General features: G+C 48.9%; 1 protein-coding gene across 5 annotated transcripts; it reads left to right on the forward strand.

Annotated features, from left to right (window-relative positions):
• The first annotated feature begins 10,011 nt into the window (after nt 1-10,011).
• Nucleotides 10,012-20,741, forward strand: LOC120968300 (uncharacterized). Of its 5 annotated transcripts, none has more exons than XM_073505369.1 (3): nt 12,261-12,942; nt 13,506-14,954; nt 18,872-19,187. In XM_073505369.1, the coding sequence occupies exons 1-2, from the start codon at nt 12,261-12,263 to the stop codon at nt 14,552-14,554; spliced, it is 1,731 nt and encodes a 576-aa protein (XP_073361470.1). In that variant the 3' UTR covers nt 14,555-14,954; nt 18,872-19,187. The 5 variants fall into 5 exon arrangements, 3 of the variants coding, with proteins under 3 accessions (XP_073361470.1, XP_073361471.1, XP_073361472.1); XM_073505370.1 differs by having other exon boundaries at nt 12,261-12,919; nt 13,501-14,954; XM_073505371.1 differs by having other exon boundaries at nt 12,261-12,901; nt 13,501-14,954.

Genomic DNA, 20,741 nt, shown 5'->3' on the forward strand with positions numbered 1-20,741 from the left:
CTACCATTAGTGTCTAGCAATAAAGAGATGTCCGTGTGTGATGCCTGTCAGCAAGGCAAGAGTCATCAGCTACCTTTTGTTTCATCTACTAGAGAAGTAAAGAACCCTCTTGAAATTGTGTTTTCTGATGTGTGGGGTCCGGCACAAACATCTGTTAGTGGTCACAACTATTATGTCAGTTTTGTTGATGCCTATAGTCGCTTCACTTGGCTTTATCTTCTTAAGCGCAAATCTGATGTGTTTGATATATTCATACAGTTTCAATTGCATGTTGAACGTCTACTCAAGCATAAAATTATCCATGTTCAATCAGATTGGGGGCGAATATCGCAACCTCAACACCTTCTTTAATAAGCTTGGGATCTCTCATCGTTTATCATGCCCGCATACACATCAAACATCGCCATATAGTTGAGACTGGCCTCACACTTCTTGCTCATGCTTCTGTACCCTTTCGTTTTTGGAGTGATGCTTTTGCTACCGCGTGTTTTCTCATTAATAGATTACCTACGCGTGTTCTTCATATGAAAACTCCGATTGAGCTTCTCTTAGGTGAAACTCCTGACTATACCTTTTTTAAGGTGTTCGGGTGTGCCTGCTGGCCTCATCTTCGTCCTTATAATGATCGCAAACTTGAGTTTCGCTCCAAAAAGTGTGTGTTCTTAGGGTATAGTTCTCTTCATAAAGGCTACAAGTGTCTCCATGTCCCAACCAATCGAGTCTACATATCTCGGGATGTTGTTTTTGATGAGACCGTCTCCCCTTTTCTGCCATGCCTCAGTCATCCACCACAACACCTTCTATGCATTCATCTCCTCTTATGCCTGGCCAATTTGAAGATGTTGCATATTCGCCTGTGTTGTTACCTAATCATGGTGCAGGAATTGGACGTGGAGCTCGCCTGGAACTCCTCCCTGACGGACCCGCTACGTCGCCTGTGGTGCACGTCGATCGGCCAGTGCATGCACCGCCTCCCGCCCTCAACCCCGCACCTGGCGCCCCGTCTCCAACCGCGCCTGCCCCGGAGCCCATGCTGGCTACTGCGACCGGGCCAGAGCCTGCGACGGCCTCCTCTGAGCAGTCTCCGTCGCCACCTCCTTGCCCGGACTCCCCTCCCTCGTCGCCCTCGCCATCCGCGCGAGCGTCATTGGTGCCTACTTCGCCCGGGTCTGCAGTGGCTCACACGCCGCCGGGGCCTATGTTGCCTAGCCTGCTGTCGCCTGGTCCGCCGTCGCCCGGCCCGACGTCACCCGGTCCTTCTTTGCCGGAGTCCCCTGGACCAGTCTCACCTGCTCCGGACATCCCGCCGGCCCCGGTGTTTGCTCCCCCGCGGCGTCCACACACTCGCAGCCGCAGTGGCATTGTTCGTCCCAAGGAGCGCACCGATGGCACGGTCACCTATCTTGCTGCTTGCCTGGCTCATGTTGTGGATGATCCAACCGCCGAACCACGCAGTTATCAAGCCGCTATGAGTATTCCACACTGGAGGGCTGCTATGGAACAAGAATATCATGCTCTTATGAAGAATAAGACCTGGACACTTGTTCCCCCTCCGTCTCGCGTCAACATCATTGATTCGAAGTGGGTGTTCAAGGTGAAGAAACATGCAGATGGCTCCATTGAGCGCTACAAAGCGCGCCTCGTGGCTAAGGGCTTTAAACATCGTCAGGACCTGGACTATGAGGATACATTCAGCCCAGTTGTCAAGCCTACCACTATTCGACTTCTTCTGTCTCTGGCAGTTTCTCACGGATGGTCTCTCCGCCAACTTGATGTGCAGAACGCTTTTCTTCATGGATTGCTTGAAGAAGAGGTTTACATGCGGCAGCCACCTGGATTTGTTGATCACACTCAGCCTCATCATCTCTGTCATCTGACGAAGGCCATATATGGACTGAAGCAGGCTCCCCGTGCTTGGGATGCTCGCCTGGCTTCAGCTCTACGCACTCATGGGTTCATTCCTTCGACGACTGATACTTCACTGTTCTTGTTTCAGCGACCGAGTGTGACCATGTACCTCCTTGTGTATGTGGATGATATTGTCCTGGTGAGCTCATCTCCGACGGCTGCTGATGCTCTTGTGACTGCACTTGGTCGTGATTTTGCAGTTAAGGATTTGGGACAGCTTCATTTCTTCCTGGGTATTGAGGTCGATCATCAGTCTCGTGGCAGTTTGGCTCTCACCCAGAAGAAGTACTCTCTTGATCTCTTGCGCCGTGCTGGTATGCTCAAGTGCAAGCCATCGCCTATGCACATGTCCTCCACTGACACCCTTTCTGCTGCTGATGGTGCTCTTCTCTCTCCTGAGGATGCTACTGAGTACAGGAGTATTGTTGGTGGCCTGCAGTATCTGACGATCACGCGTCCCGATCTCTCCTTTGCGGTTAACATGGTGTGCCAATATCTTCATGCTCCCACTGATGTACACTAGTTTGCTGTGAAGCGCATACTGCGTTATGTGCGTCTCACTGTCTCCTTTGGTCTTCACCTGCGCCCCAGTTCCTCCGGAGTTCTTTCTGCATTCTCTGATGCTGATTGGGCTGGGTGTCCAGATGACAGGCGATCCACGGGGGGGGGGGGGGCATGCTGTGTTCTTGGGTCCTAATCTGATCGCCTGGAGTGCAGACAAGCAAGCCACTGTTTCCCGCAGCAGCACACAAGCTGAGTACAAGTCGGTTGCCAATGCAAATGCTGAACTTATATGGATCGAGTCCCTACTTCGAGAGCTAGGAGTTGCTCAGCCACATCCTTCGGTCCTTTGGTGTGACAACGTCGGTGCTATGTTTCTGTCGTCAAACCCAGTGTTCCATGCACGGACTAAACACATTGAGATTGACTATCATTTTGTGAGGGAACGTGTTGCACATAAGCTACTACAAGTCAGGTTTATCTCTTCACAAGATCAACTTGCGGACATCTTCCCCAAGCCTCTACCTTCTCCCATGTTTGAGGTTTGTAGGCGCAATCTCAACCTCCTAGATACTTCAGGAGTGAGTTGAGATTGAGGGAGGGTGTTAGACTTCGTATTGTAGCCCTACTGTGTAAACCATACCTTATTGGTATTGGACTTGTATGTCATCATTATATATATGTGATAGGCCACCCATTTGAGGGTTGAGCCAGTTCCCCCAAAACCTACGTTTTACAGTCCTCGACCCAATCATCGATGGATTTCACCTGACACGCGTCCTTATAGAAGCCTCAACCTGCTTTATCGGGATACAGTGCAAAAGATGGGCATCAATCCATCACGGATCAAGCCCACAAAGACTACCTTTAAATGAGTCATACCAGGTGTCGAAGCCCGCTGCACGGGTGCAATCACGCTAGAGGTTGTCTTCGGATCTCCGGATAACTTCCAAAGCGAGGAGTTAATCTTCGATATCGTCCCCTTTCGTAGCGGCTATCACGCACTGCTCGGACGAACCGCATTTGCTCGATTCAATGTGGTACCTCACTATGCCTATCTTATGCTCAAGATGCCCGGTGTACGCGGCGTCATCACGGTCAACGGAAATACGGAACGCTCCCTCCTTACAAGGGAGCACACCGCCGCCCTAGTAGCAGAAGTACAGAATGGCCTTCTCAAGCAAAACCGTAATCCGGCTGTCGAGCCCCTGGACACCGTTAAGAAGGTCCGGACTACGCTGCAGCAGAACAGCTCGGCTCGTCAAGAGCTCGATTAGCAATTTGGCCTCCGTCCCCGTCCTGATCAGGCAGTGGCATTCGTACCACGCGTACATAATTACGCACTCAAAATTCCATGGGCATCAATGGAGGCACAAAAAGCTTTTAATCCACTGTTCGGCTCGACGGATCCTGGACACACATATACTTTCAGTATTTCCTTTTTCCTTCTCCAGGTTCCTTTTACATAGGCCTTCTTGGATGGCCTGATTATCAATCCTGTAAAAGGATAAAAATACTAGGATGGCAAGAAGCACTGATGTATAGGGGAAGCTCTAGAGGTCACTCTACCTGTTGTCAGGACCCACACGCAGCTCGCCCTTGGTCATGGCATGTTAAATAGCCGGATTGCTTATCGCATTATTTGTATTCATGCGCTTTGACACATTAATCCAATTATAATGCAAACAGTTCGTGGCTCAAGTTTAAGGGCCCAAGATATCACCTCTGCTTTCTTTCTGTTTTCCTTTAATAACTTATCTTCTAGCACCCGTACACTTTGGTACGCTTCATATTTGCCACGGGCTCCAAGGCGCCCCACAATACGGCAACAAAGTCCGAACACTCTTTATAATATAGTTCGGCACCCCGAATTTAGCATTATATGCATTGGCTCCGAATCATGTCTTTGGTCAATAGTTGGGTTGCCCGGCTCCTGTGCTTGCTACCTTACGTTCCGCTATATTGGCTAAGGTAGTAAAGGGAGAACTACTGCGATTGTGCACTGATTTATCCAAAGGAGCACCTGAGTAGAGAAAGCCGAAAACTGACTGTCATGATGTGGCGAGAGCCGGTCAGCTGTTCGGAGGTTACAAATCGTTGGAGATTTCTCCCGCATTACGCGAAGGATCGGTACTTCCCGATCACGCTCATAGCACTCTGGTTCGAAAACTAGGGGCTGCGCCTATGTTTTATTGTAAAACTCCTATGGCTAAGTGAGGGCGTTTAAGCCGCATAGTCTGATTGCCAGGTTCGTTGCGCTAAACAACTCCTTCAAGGACCATACAATTGGATCTAGATTGTTTAGATTCCATCCCGAACACCCCCGTACTACCTACATGGGGGCAGAAGCCGACGACTGGCCAACCCTCAGATTCCATACAACACGGCCGCACAGGAGTGAAAAAATTAAAACATAACAACAATTATATTACAAACTGACTTTGTTTCATCATACAAGGCAAAGACAACACGAATGTATTCATTAAAAAATAATGTCCTGCCCACACTGCACTGCTGCAATGCGAGACCCCTCCGGGACATCCGCGAAATAGCGCTCAGGTGTGTGGTGCTCCTTGCCCTCTGGCGGCCCTCGGGCCAGCTCGAGGCGTTCATCTTCGCCCACCACATCTTGCAACGGGCGAAGGCCATATGAGCACCCTCAATACAGGCCGATCGCTTGACGATATCCAGCCGAGGACAGGCGTCCACCATCCGCCTCACGAGTCCGAAGTACCTTCCGGGCATAGCTTCGGCTGGCCATAGCCAGATTATCAAAACCTTCATGGCTAGTTCGGCCACCCTATGCAGCTCCACCAACTATTTCAGCTGATCGGTGAAGGACACGGGATGCTCTGGCACAAGATATTGCGACCAGAATAGCTTCTCCGTAGAACTCCCTTCTTTGGCTCGGAAGAATTCCATGACATCGGACACACTTCGCGGCAAATCAGCAAAAGCCCCTGGAGAACTCCGAATCCGAGTTAGTAAAAGATACTTCCTCTTTGCATACTGAATGCCTTACCCGCCGCAATTTTCCTCGCCTCCTGGACCTCTTGGAGGGCGCCCTGGGCCTTGTTCCGGGCCGTCTCCGCACTCTGATGAGCCTTGGAGAGTTTGGCCTCTTTAGCCGACGCGTCACACTCCAAGGTCTCACACTTCTTCACCGCGTCGTGGAGCTCTTGTTGGACCTCACTGACCCGAGCCTTGAGCTTCTTATGGGCAGCCTGCTCCTTGACGGCCTTCCCCTCGCCTTCGCCCAGGGCCTTTTTCAGGGCCTCGACCTCGGTCGTGGCTCCTATTTATATCAAGACACTTCGGTCAATATACAAACATCTTACTCTTTCCGAGGACTTCTTGGGTTGCCACATACCTTGATTCTCCTGGAGCTGCCTCCTCACCTGGACGAGCTCCTCCTCAGCCTGCTCCAGCCTCCGCTTTAGATCGGAGACTTCGGCAGCACGTGAGGCCGCGGCCAGCAGCGACGCCTGCATATTTATTCTAGACAAATTTAGTTAGTTTCCTGCCATAAAAGGATTGATCCTCTGTCCGGCTTTTCTTTCTGAACACCGAACACTGTCTCAGGGGCTACTATCTATATTGGGATTTTCTCCTTTTGCGTTGCTTACCTCAAAACCTGTAAGCAGGCTGCTGCATGCTTCGGTTAGTCCGCTCTTAACGGACTAAGCCCTTTCAATCACCGTGCTCATAAGAACACGGTGCTCATCCGCAATGGAAGCGCCTCGCAGCGCTTCTAGCAGATCATCTGGTGCCCCTGGTTGGACAGGGGTCACCGGTGGAATAGGCATACCCCCTTCTTTCGAAGGAGGTTGCGTGTCGGTTTCCGGAGCCGTATCGATCTCCGGAATCAAGCCTGGTTGAGGGCCGAACTGAGTACGGCCCTCCTCCCTAGTCTCCCGGGGGATTGGTTCCCCCCGGTGTTCGGCGACAGGGGCTTCGCTTTCGGTCGCCTCTTGATCCTCTCCTCGACCTGGGAAGGTCCGTTGGGAGAGCACCTCGTCGTCTCCTTTGGCCTTGGGAGAGTAGGCGGCTGGCGGTGTCTCGCTGGCCATCTCCTTTGAGTCCAACGAACCTCTTGATGAGGATCGCAGGGAGCTATTGTGGGCCGGACTGCGATAGCATAATTAAACATGTCAATACATTAAAAATAGGGAGGCTGGACATACGGGTATGCGGGAGTCATAGCACTTACGAAGCAGCTTGAGGCTTGGTGCGGGGGTGTCGCTCCGGACTGCTGTTGACGTCCCACGCGGATTTGTCCGCAAAAGAGCCCTTCCCCTTTTTGGGCGTCCCCGCCTCCAGGTTCGTGGAGGCTGCCCTCTTCTTCCTTCCCTCATCAGGGGGAGGGTTGTCCTCCTCCTCCTCCTCATCGTCGTCATCCTCGGCGGCGGAGGAGCGGGTCTCGTCTTTAGACGTCACGTCCGAAGCGCACTTGCGACGGGGGCCACTCCGGACCCCCTTGGCCTTCTTCTCCGGCGCTTTATAGGGCGCCGGCACCAGCATCTTCGCTAAACGCGGGATCACTGGTTCTTCAGGCAGCGGAGCCGGACACTGGATCCGCTTCGCCCTCTTCATCCATTCCTGAAAAAGCAATGACGGTAAAAGCTCGGATTTCTTCCTTAGAGCAGACAAATAGAGGACGTGTTGGAAGCTCACCTCGCTGGCGGGGTGGTTAATGTCGTGTCCATGGTCCGAATCCGTGGCTGGCGGTATCTCGTTGCCCTTGAAGAGCAATGTCCAGGCATCTTCGTGAGTGGTCTCGAAGAGCCTCTTCAGGGTATGGTGCTTCTTCAGATTGAACTTCCATAGCGGGAGGCTTCGGCTCTGGCACGGGAGAATCCGGCGAACTAGCATCACCTGGATTACATCGACAAGTTTGACATTCTTGTCCACCATGCTTTGAACGCGCGTCTGCAACGCTATCAGCTCATCTGGCAAACACCAGTTCGGGCTCTTCTCGACCCAGGAGGTGAGTCGCATGGGAGCGCCGGAGTTAAATTCGGCAGCCGCGGCCCAGTTTGTGCCGCGGGGTTCTGTGATGTAGAACCATTGTTTTTGCCATTCCTTGACAGTCTCCACGAAAGTGCCTTTTGGCTAGGAGACATTGGCCAGCTTACTCACCATGGCTCCTCCGCACTCCGCGTGCTGGCCGTCCACTACCTTCGGCTTCACATTGAAGACTTTGAGCCACAGCCCGAAGTGGGGTTGGATGCGGAGGAAGGCCTCACACACGACGATGAACACCGAGATGTTGAGGAAAGAGTTCGGGGATAGATCATGGAAGTCTATCCCATAATAATACATCAGTCCGCGGACGAAAGGGTGCAGTGGAAACCCTAGCCCGCGAAAGAAATGAGGGATGAATACCACCCTCTCACTGGGCTTCGGCGTGGGGACGACTTGCCCTTGAGCTAGAAGACGGTGGGCGATTTCCTTCGCCAAGTACCCAGCGGCCCGAAGCTCAGTACTTCTCCTTGACGGAGGAGACCATCCATTTGCCTTGATCTTCGGATCCGGACATGGTCGGATGCTTTTCGAAGGTGGAGAAAGATGGGGACTTTGGCGCTGGAGTTTTATTGAGGGATTCTTTTATCGACACGGACGTGGGTAACCCAACCGTCTTTAGGGTACAACTCCTTGGGAATAGGCAAATTTTAAGGCCCGGGAGGAGGCGTTCGATATTCTTGGCCTTTATAAAGGGGCACAGACCCGCCTTTCCTCTCCACGCTTGCTTCTTCCTCGACTCTTACTACCTCGAGTTCCAACACCTAGGTTTCACCCTCCGTAAGCCTCAGTCATGTCCGGATCCAGCCGTCAAGGCCGGTGGGTGGCTTCTTCTGTTAGAGAGGAGGATATCGCAAAGCTTCGGGCGGCAAGATATCTGACCACGGAAATCCTCCATCGACCTTAGACGCACAGTTCGGGACCCCCTACCCGAGATCCGTCGGTTTTGACACCGACAGTGGCCTCTTGATTGTAACACTATTATCCAGTAATAAAACTCCTTTACCCCGCAAAAAAATGCTTCTATGTACAATCTACAAATAATGGTTATTAATTTGTCATGTTTTGCCTTCAGACCTCAGTTGGGTCGTCACGAGAGGCCATGTACAGCCTAGTAGGCCTGAGTTGGCCTGTCACGAGAGGCCACGTACAGCGGCAAATCCTCAACGGCGCCCGCTGCGCCCGTTTTAGTTCTTTTCACTAACGGGCGCATACCCCTGCAGCGGCTTAGGCTCGGCCCGTCTACGTTCTTTTTTGTGCTTTGATCCCTCAAGAAAAAAGCACGAGCGTGGGTGGGAATAGAGCCCACGACTTCTTCGTTCTATGTAAGTCCCAGTAACCAACCGGACAGCCAGATCACATGTGTTCATTTACATCGTCTTCCTTCTTTTCATATTTTTCTTATTTCCTTTTCTCTTTTATTTTTTCTTTGTTAAATTTGTGAACGTTTTTCAATTTCTTGAACTTTTTTTCAAAATCCGATGAACCTTTTTCAAATTCGTGAACTGTTTTTCAAAATTGATGAACTTTTTTTTCAAAACCGATGAACTCTTTTTCAAAATTGATGAACTCTTTTCAAAAGAGATGAACTTTTTTAAAAAAATTATAAAATCTTTTTCGAAATCGATGAACTCTTTTTAAAAACTATTTTCCAACTTTTTTTCAAAATCGATGAACTCTTTTTCAAAATCGATGAACTCTTTTGAAAATTGATGAACTTTTTTTCAAAATTGATGTGCTCCTTTCAAAACTGATGAACTTTTTTCAAAATCGAATTTTTTTAAATCAATGAACTTTTTTAAAAAAATCATGAACTTTCTAAAAATCGATGATCTTGTTTCCAAATTTACCTTTTCTTTTTTCAAAAGAATTTATATTGGTTCTTACTAAAGAAAACGTTAAATAGGACGGTTTTATAGTAGTAGACAGAAGAACTAGCTTGGTCTAGTGGTTAATGCATTAAGCTGCGAATAGGATGGTACTGGTTTCGAATCCCAGCCATAGGAATTCTTCTATAATTTAAATGACTCAATAAAAGTTTTTTTTATTCTTTTAGTTACTGATTTTTTTGTTGGATTTCACTCCACCCATGGTTGGGAACTAGTAATTCGTTAGGTCTACAACGATTTTGGATGGGCTCCTAACGAGCTTATTTTCACTATTTTTGTTTGTAGTTTTCCAGTAATTCTATATACATGTTTGAAATTTTGGGTCTTTTTTTTAAATCGTCTATCTCCTTCGCTTGTAGTCATTTATCATTCAATTAGTGAAGCATAAATTCATTTGATCTTTGCGAGGAATACTTCTCAATTAGTGATTTCGGGCTTATTGGCCTTCTACAGGGCTTGGCCTCATGAAAGTTGTGGCTTTGACTTGACTTGGGCCTTGGGCCGCCAAACGCAGCCTGTGGCGGCTACTATAGCGTCCTTTCGAGCGTTAAGGAGGGGTCGGGCTCTCCTGCTGGGTTCCCAGCACGCACTATCGTGCAAGGCGAACCAGCGATCACCACGTGTCCCGGTGGACCCCCATCGCACAATAACGTTTTACTTTTTCTAATTTACTGGAAAAAAAATTCTCTTTGCCTTATCGGCTTATCCTCGCGCACTACTGCTGCTGCCACTCGCTGTTCCACAGCCAGTGATTCCACTGCGAGAGAGGATTCTCATGAGGTGAAATCCGCCGTCCGGGTCGTGGCCAGCAGCAAGACAGGAGCAGCGCCGCCCGTCTCTAACGCGGTTCGTCAACGGGAGCAGTCGCGGCTAGCGTCGCCTGCCTCCGGCACACTTCGCCGCCCGGAGCGGTGGGGTTGAAAGGCGGTAAGACGGGAGTCGTCGCCGCTGGCTAGCGCCGCTCACCTCCGTCACGCTGCGCTGCCGGGGGCCGTGGTCTTGGCTGAGGGCAAGATGGGATCCGTCACGGCTATGTCTGCTCGCCTCACGCGTGCCGCGCCGCGCTCGGCCGTGTCCTTGGCCGGTGGCAAAACAGGAGCCGTCGCGGCTAGTGCTGCCTGCCTCCGGCGCGCTCAAGGCCCGGCCAAGGTTCTGGCTGACCCGCTCCCTTGGAGATGGGGCCATGGTGGAACTGCTGCGCTGTCAGCCGGTGGCCGAGATGCCGCACAGTCGCACTAGAAGATGCGAGCTCGATACTCAACAGGCAAAGGTGACTGATGATACATTGTTTCATCTACCTCTGTACTAGTATCTACTCCCTCCGTCCGGGTTTATTAGGCCTAAAGACAACTTCTCTTAGACCAAGACACATAGTAATTTGCTCACATTAATTCTTTTATTGCACTCCCAATGCACTCTCTCACATGCATGCAACCAATGAAAAAGCACGCATGAAGTGTATTAATTTTCCAGCCATGGCACCAACAACAATGGCTTTCAATGCAACCAATGAAATGGTTACATGCATGCACCTTTCCAAAGCGGGGACTTATAAAAGGGGACATGCTTGTGATGCTGAGAGGCCTAATAAACCCGAACGGAGGGAGTAGCTCTGTATTACTAGCTAACTAGCTCTCAGCAATCAGCGTATTGACATTTGCACGTACTGAACTTTCAAGTATGCGATGTATCCATTTTTCTTTGCTTCTCTGGTTTCCAATTACAAAGTACAGGGGAAGGGGAAATCACAAATTGGTGAAAGCGCTTTTTAGTAAATGTAGTGCCCAAGACCACATTTAACTGGAAAACTAAATCTCAGTTACACATCTAACATATGAAAAGGAATAACCAGCAATCCATATTCATGTATATATCTTTATTTGAGCATAAAACCATTGTGCATCTAACATCAAGAGGAATGGTAAGATAAATTATTACATTGCAAGGTAACTGTTTTGCAGAGCAATCCTGAGATACAAATTTTATATGGTAATATAGAGCTATTTAAAAGTGTTTATCTTGTACTCCCTCCATCCCAAAATTCTTGTCTTAGATTTGTCTCTGATACATGTGCCACACACATAGACGATGTATTGAGTTAGTAAAAACCTTGTTAATGGCACTAATAATTGCAGCACAGTTTCCGTCGGTGTGCTTGTGCTTGAGAGTTGAGATGCGTGAGACCAGATACATGGACGTCTTGTGTGAGGCAACGTCCTGAGCCTGCTCTCGATGGGTACCCGGGGCAGCCGGCTGACCCTTGCGCCACCGCCGGCCTCTGCCGGGCCGGCGACGTCGCCGGCGTTGGGAAGCTTGTCTGGCTCGAGATTCTCATGCCTGAGATCGGACGTTGGCTCCTCTGACGAGGAGGATACGCCGGCTGTTGGCGTGTAGACGGCCCTTGAGGTGCTTGGGGAGGATGTTGGAGGCGGGGAGTGGAACACGGTGTCTCGCCGGAAGAAGAAAACTGAGGCGGAGCTGGTCCAGGAGTTCTGGGACGATGCGGGATTCCCGACGCCGGCATCTCATTTCTGGGAACACCGGTCACCGTCGTCGCCAGGGGATTTTCTAAATCCCGATGGGTCGGGTGTGCCATCTTGCAGGGAGCAGGAGAGGATCGCCGATGCGGAGGGCTCGGAGCTGGATGGTTCGGCGTCGCTGTCGAGATCGGCGGCCCCGGTGCTCTCCGGCCGGAAACCTGTGTCCCCACCGTCCGTGCTGAGAGTCGCCCGGCCGCCACGTTTGGGGGCTTGGCGTGGACCCCTGCCGCCGCGCCGGGTGACGCCCCCGCCGGTGCTGGGACAGTTCATTGACGCGGTCAGGCAGAACCCCTCCGCGGCAAGCCGGCAATGCCCGCCGAGATCTGACGTCGTTCGGGCGCCGGGTCCGGTGGCGAGATCGCAGTGAATTCAAACTCAACTGTCCTCGGGCTTTGGGCCCATGCATGCACAAAAGGACGCGGGCCAAGATGTATTTTCTTGGGCCTTTCTGAGGACGCGCATGAAGGCAATCTGGGCAGGTTTTGGTAACCAGCAGGCCGCGATCGCAGCAGTTCCTTTCACCGCTTCGTCCTCGTCCTCGTATCCTGACGCAGATCCTTCGATCGCCGCCAAGCCTCTGCACACCTCACGGACGCCGTCTCCAGCTCCGGCATCACCCCTCTGCGCCGGGGTCACGTTTCAGCGCCCCATGGCGGGCGTTCCTCCGACAGCACCTGGTGCCGCAGCCACGGGAGGGCCAAACCCTCGCCCACCACCAGCCATGGGGCCGACTCCCGCTCCTTCACGTCCTCCGGCGCAGGCGCCGGGCTACTCCGGTCGACCACATCAGCAGCATGGACTGGCGCCGGTCTACAACTATGCTCCATCAATGCAGCAGCCCCCTGTTTACGTCCAGGGAGGGCAGTACGTCTCGCCGTATGGTACGGTCGTTGCCGGAGGGCAATATCCCATGTACGGGGTTCCGTCAACCGGGGTGTCCGCCCTTCCGCAATTCCATCCAGGTGGAGTGGTGCCTCAGCCGGCTCAAAAACGCAAAAAAAAAAAAAAAAAAAAAGAAGCCGCAGCAGCAACAGTTTGCGGGTGGAGCTTTGCAACCCGGTATTCAACACACTCTGAAACACGTGCCGGTTCAGCAACAATTTCAGCAGCAGCACATGCAGTCATATCAGCATGGGCAATATCAGCATCCTCAGATGCCAAACGGGCCTGCTATTGTTGATACCCCACCATTGGCGGCTCCAATGTCTGATGTGCAGGTCGATACGGCGCCCAAGTCCAAGGCTAAGAAAGGGGTTCGTTGCTGGAAATGTGCGGTTGATACGCATGCAGTGAAGGATTGCACTGTGCAACACTACTGCTATATTTGTGACAAAATCGCTCATCCAACATTGCGGTGTCCTATTCTCAAACTCCCTTAGGCCCAGTGCTTTTGTTTCGGGAGTTGGTGCTGAGGAGACGTACTTTGTCCAGTTGCTTGATTGCGTGGTGAAAGATCATTTAGCACCGACACAGTCTCCGATAGCCCGAGTTCAGGTTACTGGTTTGATGGTACCGGCTAGTGTTGTCGAGAGCCAGATTGCTAGGAGATGTCCGGTACATGATCAATGGAAGTGGGAGGCTATTCAACACGGGCCTGATGGTTACCTTGTTAGCTTTCCGTCTTTCGAGGACTTGGACAGGGTAGATGGTATTCAGATGAACGTTCCATCTGTTAATGCTCAGATGACCGTTACCGCATGGAGGTCTCAGGAGGTCCCACATAAGCTCGAGCTTCAGCAGATTTGGCTCCATGTCGAGGGGGTTCCCCATACGGTTCGTCATTTTTGGGGCTTATGGGCTGTTGGTACTTTGATGGGCAAGACATTGGATGTCGATCTTCTTAGCCTGTGTCGTCGTGGTGTTGTACGTATTCTCGTGGCTATGACCAACTCTCAGATATTGTCAAAGGAAAACGACGACGCTGGTCCTTTTGCTGCAACAGATGTGGTGGTTAAGCTCAAGGGCTACACTTTCTCGTTCAGAAGGGAGCCGGCAGGTTACATTCCGGACCCTAATTTTGTCCCGTTCGTTTGGAGACGCAAGGGTGATGATGCTGATGATGATAGTGGCGCCAAGGAGAAAGACAATGAGATGGACACATCGGAATACACCGGGAACCCATCCAACCATCCGTCATCTAGTAACACTAATGTGACTCAAGTTCAACGACGGGAGCTGCCGACTGTTGGCTCTGGTGGTGCGACGGGAGGTGGTCCTGTGTTGTTGGCCGTCATTCCGTTTAACTCTGCGCCGCAGACGCCGAGAGGCATGGAGCTTGCCGCGGATCTTAGAGTGAACTCCACGTTACCTGGATGTCTCGAAAGATCCCCTCGGGTTCACCGACAGGAGTTGTCCTCGCCTTCTACACTGCAGGCTGTGGTTGCATTGCAGCTGTCGTCGCATTCTCGGCCGGCATCGTCGCAGTCCGCTGCCCTCCGGTCGGAGCAAGTCACCGGCGGCTCGGCGGGGCGACCAGACTCTTCTGCAGTACACCTACAACCAGCTGCTAAGGTGGCGTCGCAGTCACCGTCGTCGACGCGGACGGCGGCGTCTAAGCCGGCTGTTCCCGAGCCGGTGGAGGCTGCCGGTGGTACAGCGCATGCGGGGTGCCGGCATCCTGTGGGTACGGTTGAGGCCGATTGGCATGCAGCTCATGTGGAGATACCCATGCATGCAACCCATGCATGCATGTAGTGAACCTGGACGTGAAGGCTACCCCCAAGGGTGCAGCCGTGCATAGCTGCACCCGCGGTTGCCCTTCGGTCTCTGTCCGCGCCGGACGAGTCCACGGCCGCTCCTCGGTCTCAGGCGAAGCCGGACGTGTCTGCCTCATCCATGCACGCTCCTCCAGTCAGGCCATCTTCGGAAGTGTCGCCGCGTGTTATTGCGGCCGAGACTGCCGGGGAGGGGGTTGCTACTACACCCTCATCCCCTCCTCCGGCGGCGGTGCTTGCGCAACACCCTTCATCAAGGATGACACCTACACGCCGAAGTGGCCGTCATGCGGTGGCCGACGATGGAAGGATGGACACTGACGAGGACTCTTTGGCCAAGGCTATGCGGCGTAAAGCGGCGCAGAACCTCGACAACCAAGGTATTTCGTCATCACTCAAATCATTTTTATCCTTTTCTAGTACATCCATCGTTTCTAAGTTGAATAATGTGGGTGTTAGTCTAGGAAATAATGAGAATGATATTTCTGTTTTGACAAATGCTTTGAAACATTTGGAATATATATGACCGATTGAAGGTTACTCCATGAGTTTCTAGCAAATCTTTTATCTCACATCTAGACGAGGAGGAGCTGCATGCCACATCAGATGGTCAGCTACTCGCTCATGTAGTAGGGGAGATTTCAGACGTGGGCTTGGAGGAACCCGGGCTTAGCTCATTGCTTGAGCTTACAGCTTCCGGTCGTAAATCCAAGTCGGACCGTTCGAAAAAATGTCGTAAGTCCTCTAAGAGGGCGAAATTTTCTAAATCTCCTATTGTTTCCTCATGAATGGCATGTTCTTTAATAGCACAGGTCTTGGTGACTTGGCTAAACATCTATTCATTGCGGAATGTAATAGGGAACACAATTTAGACTTTTTGGCTTTATCTGAAACAGGGAGACGTGATTTCTCAGTAAGTCTTCTTAACCGTCTTTCTGGCGGGATAGACTATACTTGGATTTCTCGGCCACCTCGAGGTCGTTCTGGGGCATTTTACTTGGCGTAAACACGGGGACTATGGATGTGTTGGCTAGTTCGGATGGTGAGTTTCACATTAAATTCCATATCCGGAACAAAGCCGACAACTTCACATGGACCCTCGTCGCTATGTATGGAGCAGCACATGATGAGTTCAAGGCTGATTTTCTCCGTGAATTGGTTAATCTAGCGAACGAGAATCCCTACCCCATTCTTATCGGTGGGGATTTTAATTTGCTATGATTTCCAAATGAGAAAAGCCGAGGTAGGTTTGATAATCATTGGGCTTCCCTTTTCAACGCTGTCATAGACAGTCTAGATTTGCGAGAGGTTTCCATGATTGGAAGACAGTACACTTGGGCGAACAGTCTTCCAGAACCGACATATGAGAAACTAGATCGCGTATTCATGGATACCGACCGGGAATCCAGAATCCCTATGGTTTCTGTACGTGCTCTACCTCGTATAGAGGCTATCTCAGACCACACACCCATCCTTTTAACTACTGGATTGCCATGACCGCAGCACAGACGCAAGTTCAAGTTCGAACTGGGTTGGTTGCATCGGGATGGATTCCATGACTTGGTCAAGAAGGTGTGGGATAAACCGATTGCCGGGCTTACCCCAATACACAAATGGAACAACAAAATGCGTGCATTACGTAAGTTCCTTAGTGGTTGGGCTAGGCACACTGCGGGTATCCTCAAAAAGGAGAAGCTTCGTCTTTTGTCTATCATTGATGAATTAGAAGCTTTGGCAGAGGTTAGACCTCTATCCGAGCATGAAATCGAGATCAAGAGTCATTCGAATGCACAGATAGCTAGCATGCTGCGTGAGGAGGAACTCAAATGGTACCAACATAGTAACTCTCAATTTATCCTGAAAGGTGATCCGAATACTAGATTTTTCCATGGAGTCGCCAATGGCAGACACCGGAAGAAAATTATTCATTCCCTACAATAGGATGAGGGCACGATTGAGAGACATGAGCAACTTAAATCTTATATCACTAATTATTATAAAAATTTGTTCGGAGCCCCAGAGGAAGGTAACTTCTCAATGGATGAGTCCCGAACGGATGACATCCCCCAGGTCTCTGATGAGGAAAACAGCCTTCTAACAGCCCCATACTCCGAGGAGGAAGTTAGAAAGGTGGTTTTCCTAATGGAGCACAACAAAGCCCCGGGTCCAGATGGTTTTCCTGCTGAGTTCTATCAGAACTTCTGGGAAGTCATCAAGTCGGATCTCCTACTTTTGTTTAGCGACCTACATGCTGGCCATCTGGAATTGTTTCGCTTAAACTTCGGTGAGATTATTTTATTACATAAGGCTAATGAGGCTGAAAGGATACAATAATATAGACCTATTTGCCTCCTTAATGTTAGTTTTAAAATATTAACGAAGGTTGCGACTATTAGGCTAAATTCGGTTGCTGAACATGTGATTCGTCCTTCACAGACTGCTTTTATGCAAGGAAGAAACATCCTAGATGGAGTTGTTATCCTTCATGAAACAGTCCATGAATTACATCGAAAAAAGTTGAATGGGGTGGTACTCAAAATAGACTTTGAAAAAGCGTATGACAAAGTCAAATGGCCATTTCTTCAACAGACTCTCAGAATGAAAGGATTTTCTGCAGAGTGGTGCGCTATGGTCCATAGCTTCATTTCTGGAGGTAGTGTTGCCATTAAGGTCAATGACGACGTTGGACACTATTTCCAAACAAAGAAGGGATTGCGACAAGGTGACTCGGTATCGCCCATGCTATTCAATATAGTGGCGGATATGCTAGCGGTCATGATTGAGCGTGCCAAGGTTGATGGCCAAATTGATGGAGTAGTAAGTCATCTAGTTGATGGTGGTCTCTCTATACTTCAATATGCCGACGATACGATTCTCTTCATGGATCATGACCTCGAGAAAGCGAGAAATCTGAAATTAATTTTATCAGCATTCGAGCAACTCTCAGGTCTGAAGATCAACTTTCATAAAAGTGAATTGTTTTGTTTTGGCGAGGCTCAAGACGAGGCCCACCTGTACGCTGAACTGTTCGGATGTGGGTTGGGCCAGTTTCCGATCACATATTTGGGGATACCGATACATTATCGGAGACTCACAAATGCTGAATGGAAACATGTCGAGGAGAGGCTGCAAAAAAGACTTAGCAGTTGGAAAGGTAAACTGTTGTCTCTGGGTGGAAGATTAGTCCTCATAAACTCAGTACTAAGTAATATGGTACTATATATGATTTCCTTCTTCCAGTTGCCAAAAGGAGTTTTACATAGATTGGATTATTTCTGATCAAGATTCTTTTGGCAAGGAGATAGCGAGCGAAAGAAATCGACTGGCTAAATGGAGTGTGGTTTGTCGTCCCAAACACCAAGGTGGGTTGGGCATTCATGACCTTGAGGTTAAGAATAGGGCCCTCCTCGGCAAATGGTTGTTCAAATTACTGACCGAAAATGGTGTATGGCAAACCCTCCTGAGGAGGAAATATGTGGGCTCCAAGGCGGTATCCCAAGTATACTGGAAGCCTGGGGATTCTCACTTTTGGGCGGGTCTAATGGCTACGAAGAAATATTTCTTCTCCTATGGATCCTTCTCGATGAAGGACGGCTCGGAAATTAGATTCTAGGAGGACAAGTGGCTAGGAAATGCCACACTCCGGGAACAATATCCGGCTCTATACAACATTGTGCGTCACAAGGGTGATACTATTGCCACTGTAATGGAATCATTTCCGCCAAATGTGACGTTCAGAAGAGATTTAATTGGACCTAGACTCCAATCGTGGTACATCCTGCTTCAACGGTTGTCCACGGTACAATTGTCACATGGGTCTGATGTATTTCAATGGAACCTACATGAGAATGGAAAATTCTCAGTGGAGTCTATGTATAGAGCGTTAATTCAGTCTGATGTGCCAGTTGATAATAATAAGAAGATCTGGAAGATGAAGATACCTCTTAAGAATAAAATATTTGCATGGTATCTTCGTCGCGGAGTTATTCTTACTAAAGATGACCTTATCAAGAGGAATTGGCATGGAAGTCCGCGATGTGTTTTTTGTCATCATGATGAGACAATAAAACATTTATTCTTCCAATGCAAATTGGCTTGGTCTATATGGTCAGTCATCCAGATAGGTTCTGGCTTGTATCCTCCTTGTAGTGTTGCCAATGTATTTGGCAACTGGTTACATGGGATTGATCACAGGTTTAGAACTCTTCTTAGGGTGGGAGTGCTAGCCGTTATTTGGTCGCTTTGGCTATGTAGAAATGATAAGGTTTTTAATGATAAAAGTACTTCTCTAATGCAGGTTATCTACAGATGTACAGGGACTCTTCATTTATGGTCCTCTCTACAACGCGTGAAGAATCAAGACCTATTTACGGAGGTGTGTACACGATTGGAGGATACGGCGAGGGATACTTTTATCCAACATGGGTGGAAACATGATCATAGGATTGGCCCACCTCCGCTTTTGGCGTTATACAGACTCTATCTTTGTATTCCGCCTATCTATTTTTCGTTCTTGCAGAGGACTTTGTTTGGCTGTGTGCATCTTAGTTATGCAGAGGCCGGGTGTAATGCTTAAACCTTTTAAGTAATAAAGCGCCCCTTTTCGGAAAAAATTGCAGCACATTGATCGGTCAATAAGGTCTTTGGTTCTTTTCCTGACATGGCCCTTTTGAATGTTTCAAACAACCATTCAAACGTCTCAGATGTTTCATCATACAATAATGCAGCTCCAAAAACCATTGTTTGTTTATGATGGTTGACACCAACGGAAAGGGGAAATGGTCTGCCATAACTATTTGTCTTAAAGGTTGTGTCAAAGCATACCACATCACCAAAGTAGTGATAATCTAATATTGATCTTGCATCTGCCCAGAATATATTGGTTACCATCTCATCTTCATCTACTTGTATAGCATAAAAAAGGAAGGATTTTCCATCTGCTTGTCCTATAGGTATTGAAGAATGGCACCTGTATCTCCTTCTTGGATGGATTGCATACGCTTTGATTGGAGATAATTTTTATAATCTTTTTTACCGAAGCTAAGACATTGTCAACCCCCTGCTTGTCTACTCATCACTTCATGGCCAGATTTTGGTCTAGTACCTGAATCATTCAAGATGTCAATTTGGGCCTTCTGACCTTCTGTAATTCTTCTTTGGGATCGCAGTAGATGGGCTTTGCTTGGAGTTACGAGTTCATGATTATGAGCATCCTCAAAGCTACTTACAACATATTTTCTAGTAGCACTTATTTTGATGGTCATCTCTGCCAGACAACCAACTCTTGTTTCTGCTCGCTTCCTCTGACATTGTTCCTTGCTCTTGTCCTTGTGACCTTCCTTTGAGCATACAAATTTCTTTGTTCGAATAACATTAGTCGTTGAGGATTTCTCATGCCAAGACTTCCTGACACTGAAACCTACATGTCCTGCATATGTATTGCAAAACTCATATGCAATATCTTCATTCTCAAATTCCATTCCTATCTCTGGTTTTAACCTTTTGATGTAATAATCATTTGTATTTCCACCCGCCTCTCCCACATTTGTGGTCTCATGATCTACAAAACATAAAAATTATCATATACTGATTAGTTTATGATCCAGCTGCCATTCTTCTTTAGTAGGCATTAGCAAAATAACACACGGTATTGACAAGAGCATTAGCAAAATATTGATTTTTTTTCTTTGATAAAAAATAAACTTAGGTGCTACTCTGTTAGTAGTGAAATTTGATTCTAAGTAAGATCAAGCTGATGTCTCGTTACTAAACCAACTCATGATGATTCCATATACTGATGGATAAGAAGCAAATAAATTCACATGATCCAGAGTTTCAAACCTTAAGCATGTTTGTTTATCTACATAGACGAAGGGTAATGATATAACTTGCACTGAACCTAACAGTTCGTCCTAGTTTCATTTTTCAGTGTCAGGATTTGCCCTCTGATGCATAGTGTGTGCAGCAACGTAGGAGTGATCATCCTTCACAGAATTATAATGCAATTCCAAAGGATTAATTTGCACGTGTTGGAACAAAAGAAACGGGGCTATTGAAGATAAAGCACAGGTAGTTATTTCTGAAGGATTAATTTGCATGCCATAGATTAAACTTATTTTTTGGTTGTTTGCTTGTTTTAATCTTATCACCTTCATATGATAAAAGAG

The sequence above is a fragment of the Aegilops tauschii genome, chromosome 7 (genome assembly GCF_002575655.3).
Source record: "Aegilops tauschii subsp. strangulata cultivar AL8/78 chromosome 7, Aet v6.0, whole genome shotgun sequence".
Classification (NCBI taxonomy): Eukaryota; Viridiplantae; Streptophyta; class Magnoliopsida; order Poales; family Poaceae; genus Aegilops; species Aegilops tauschii.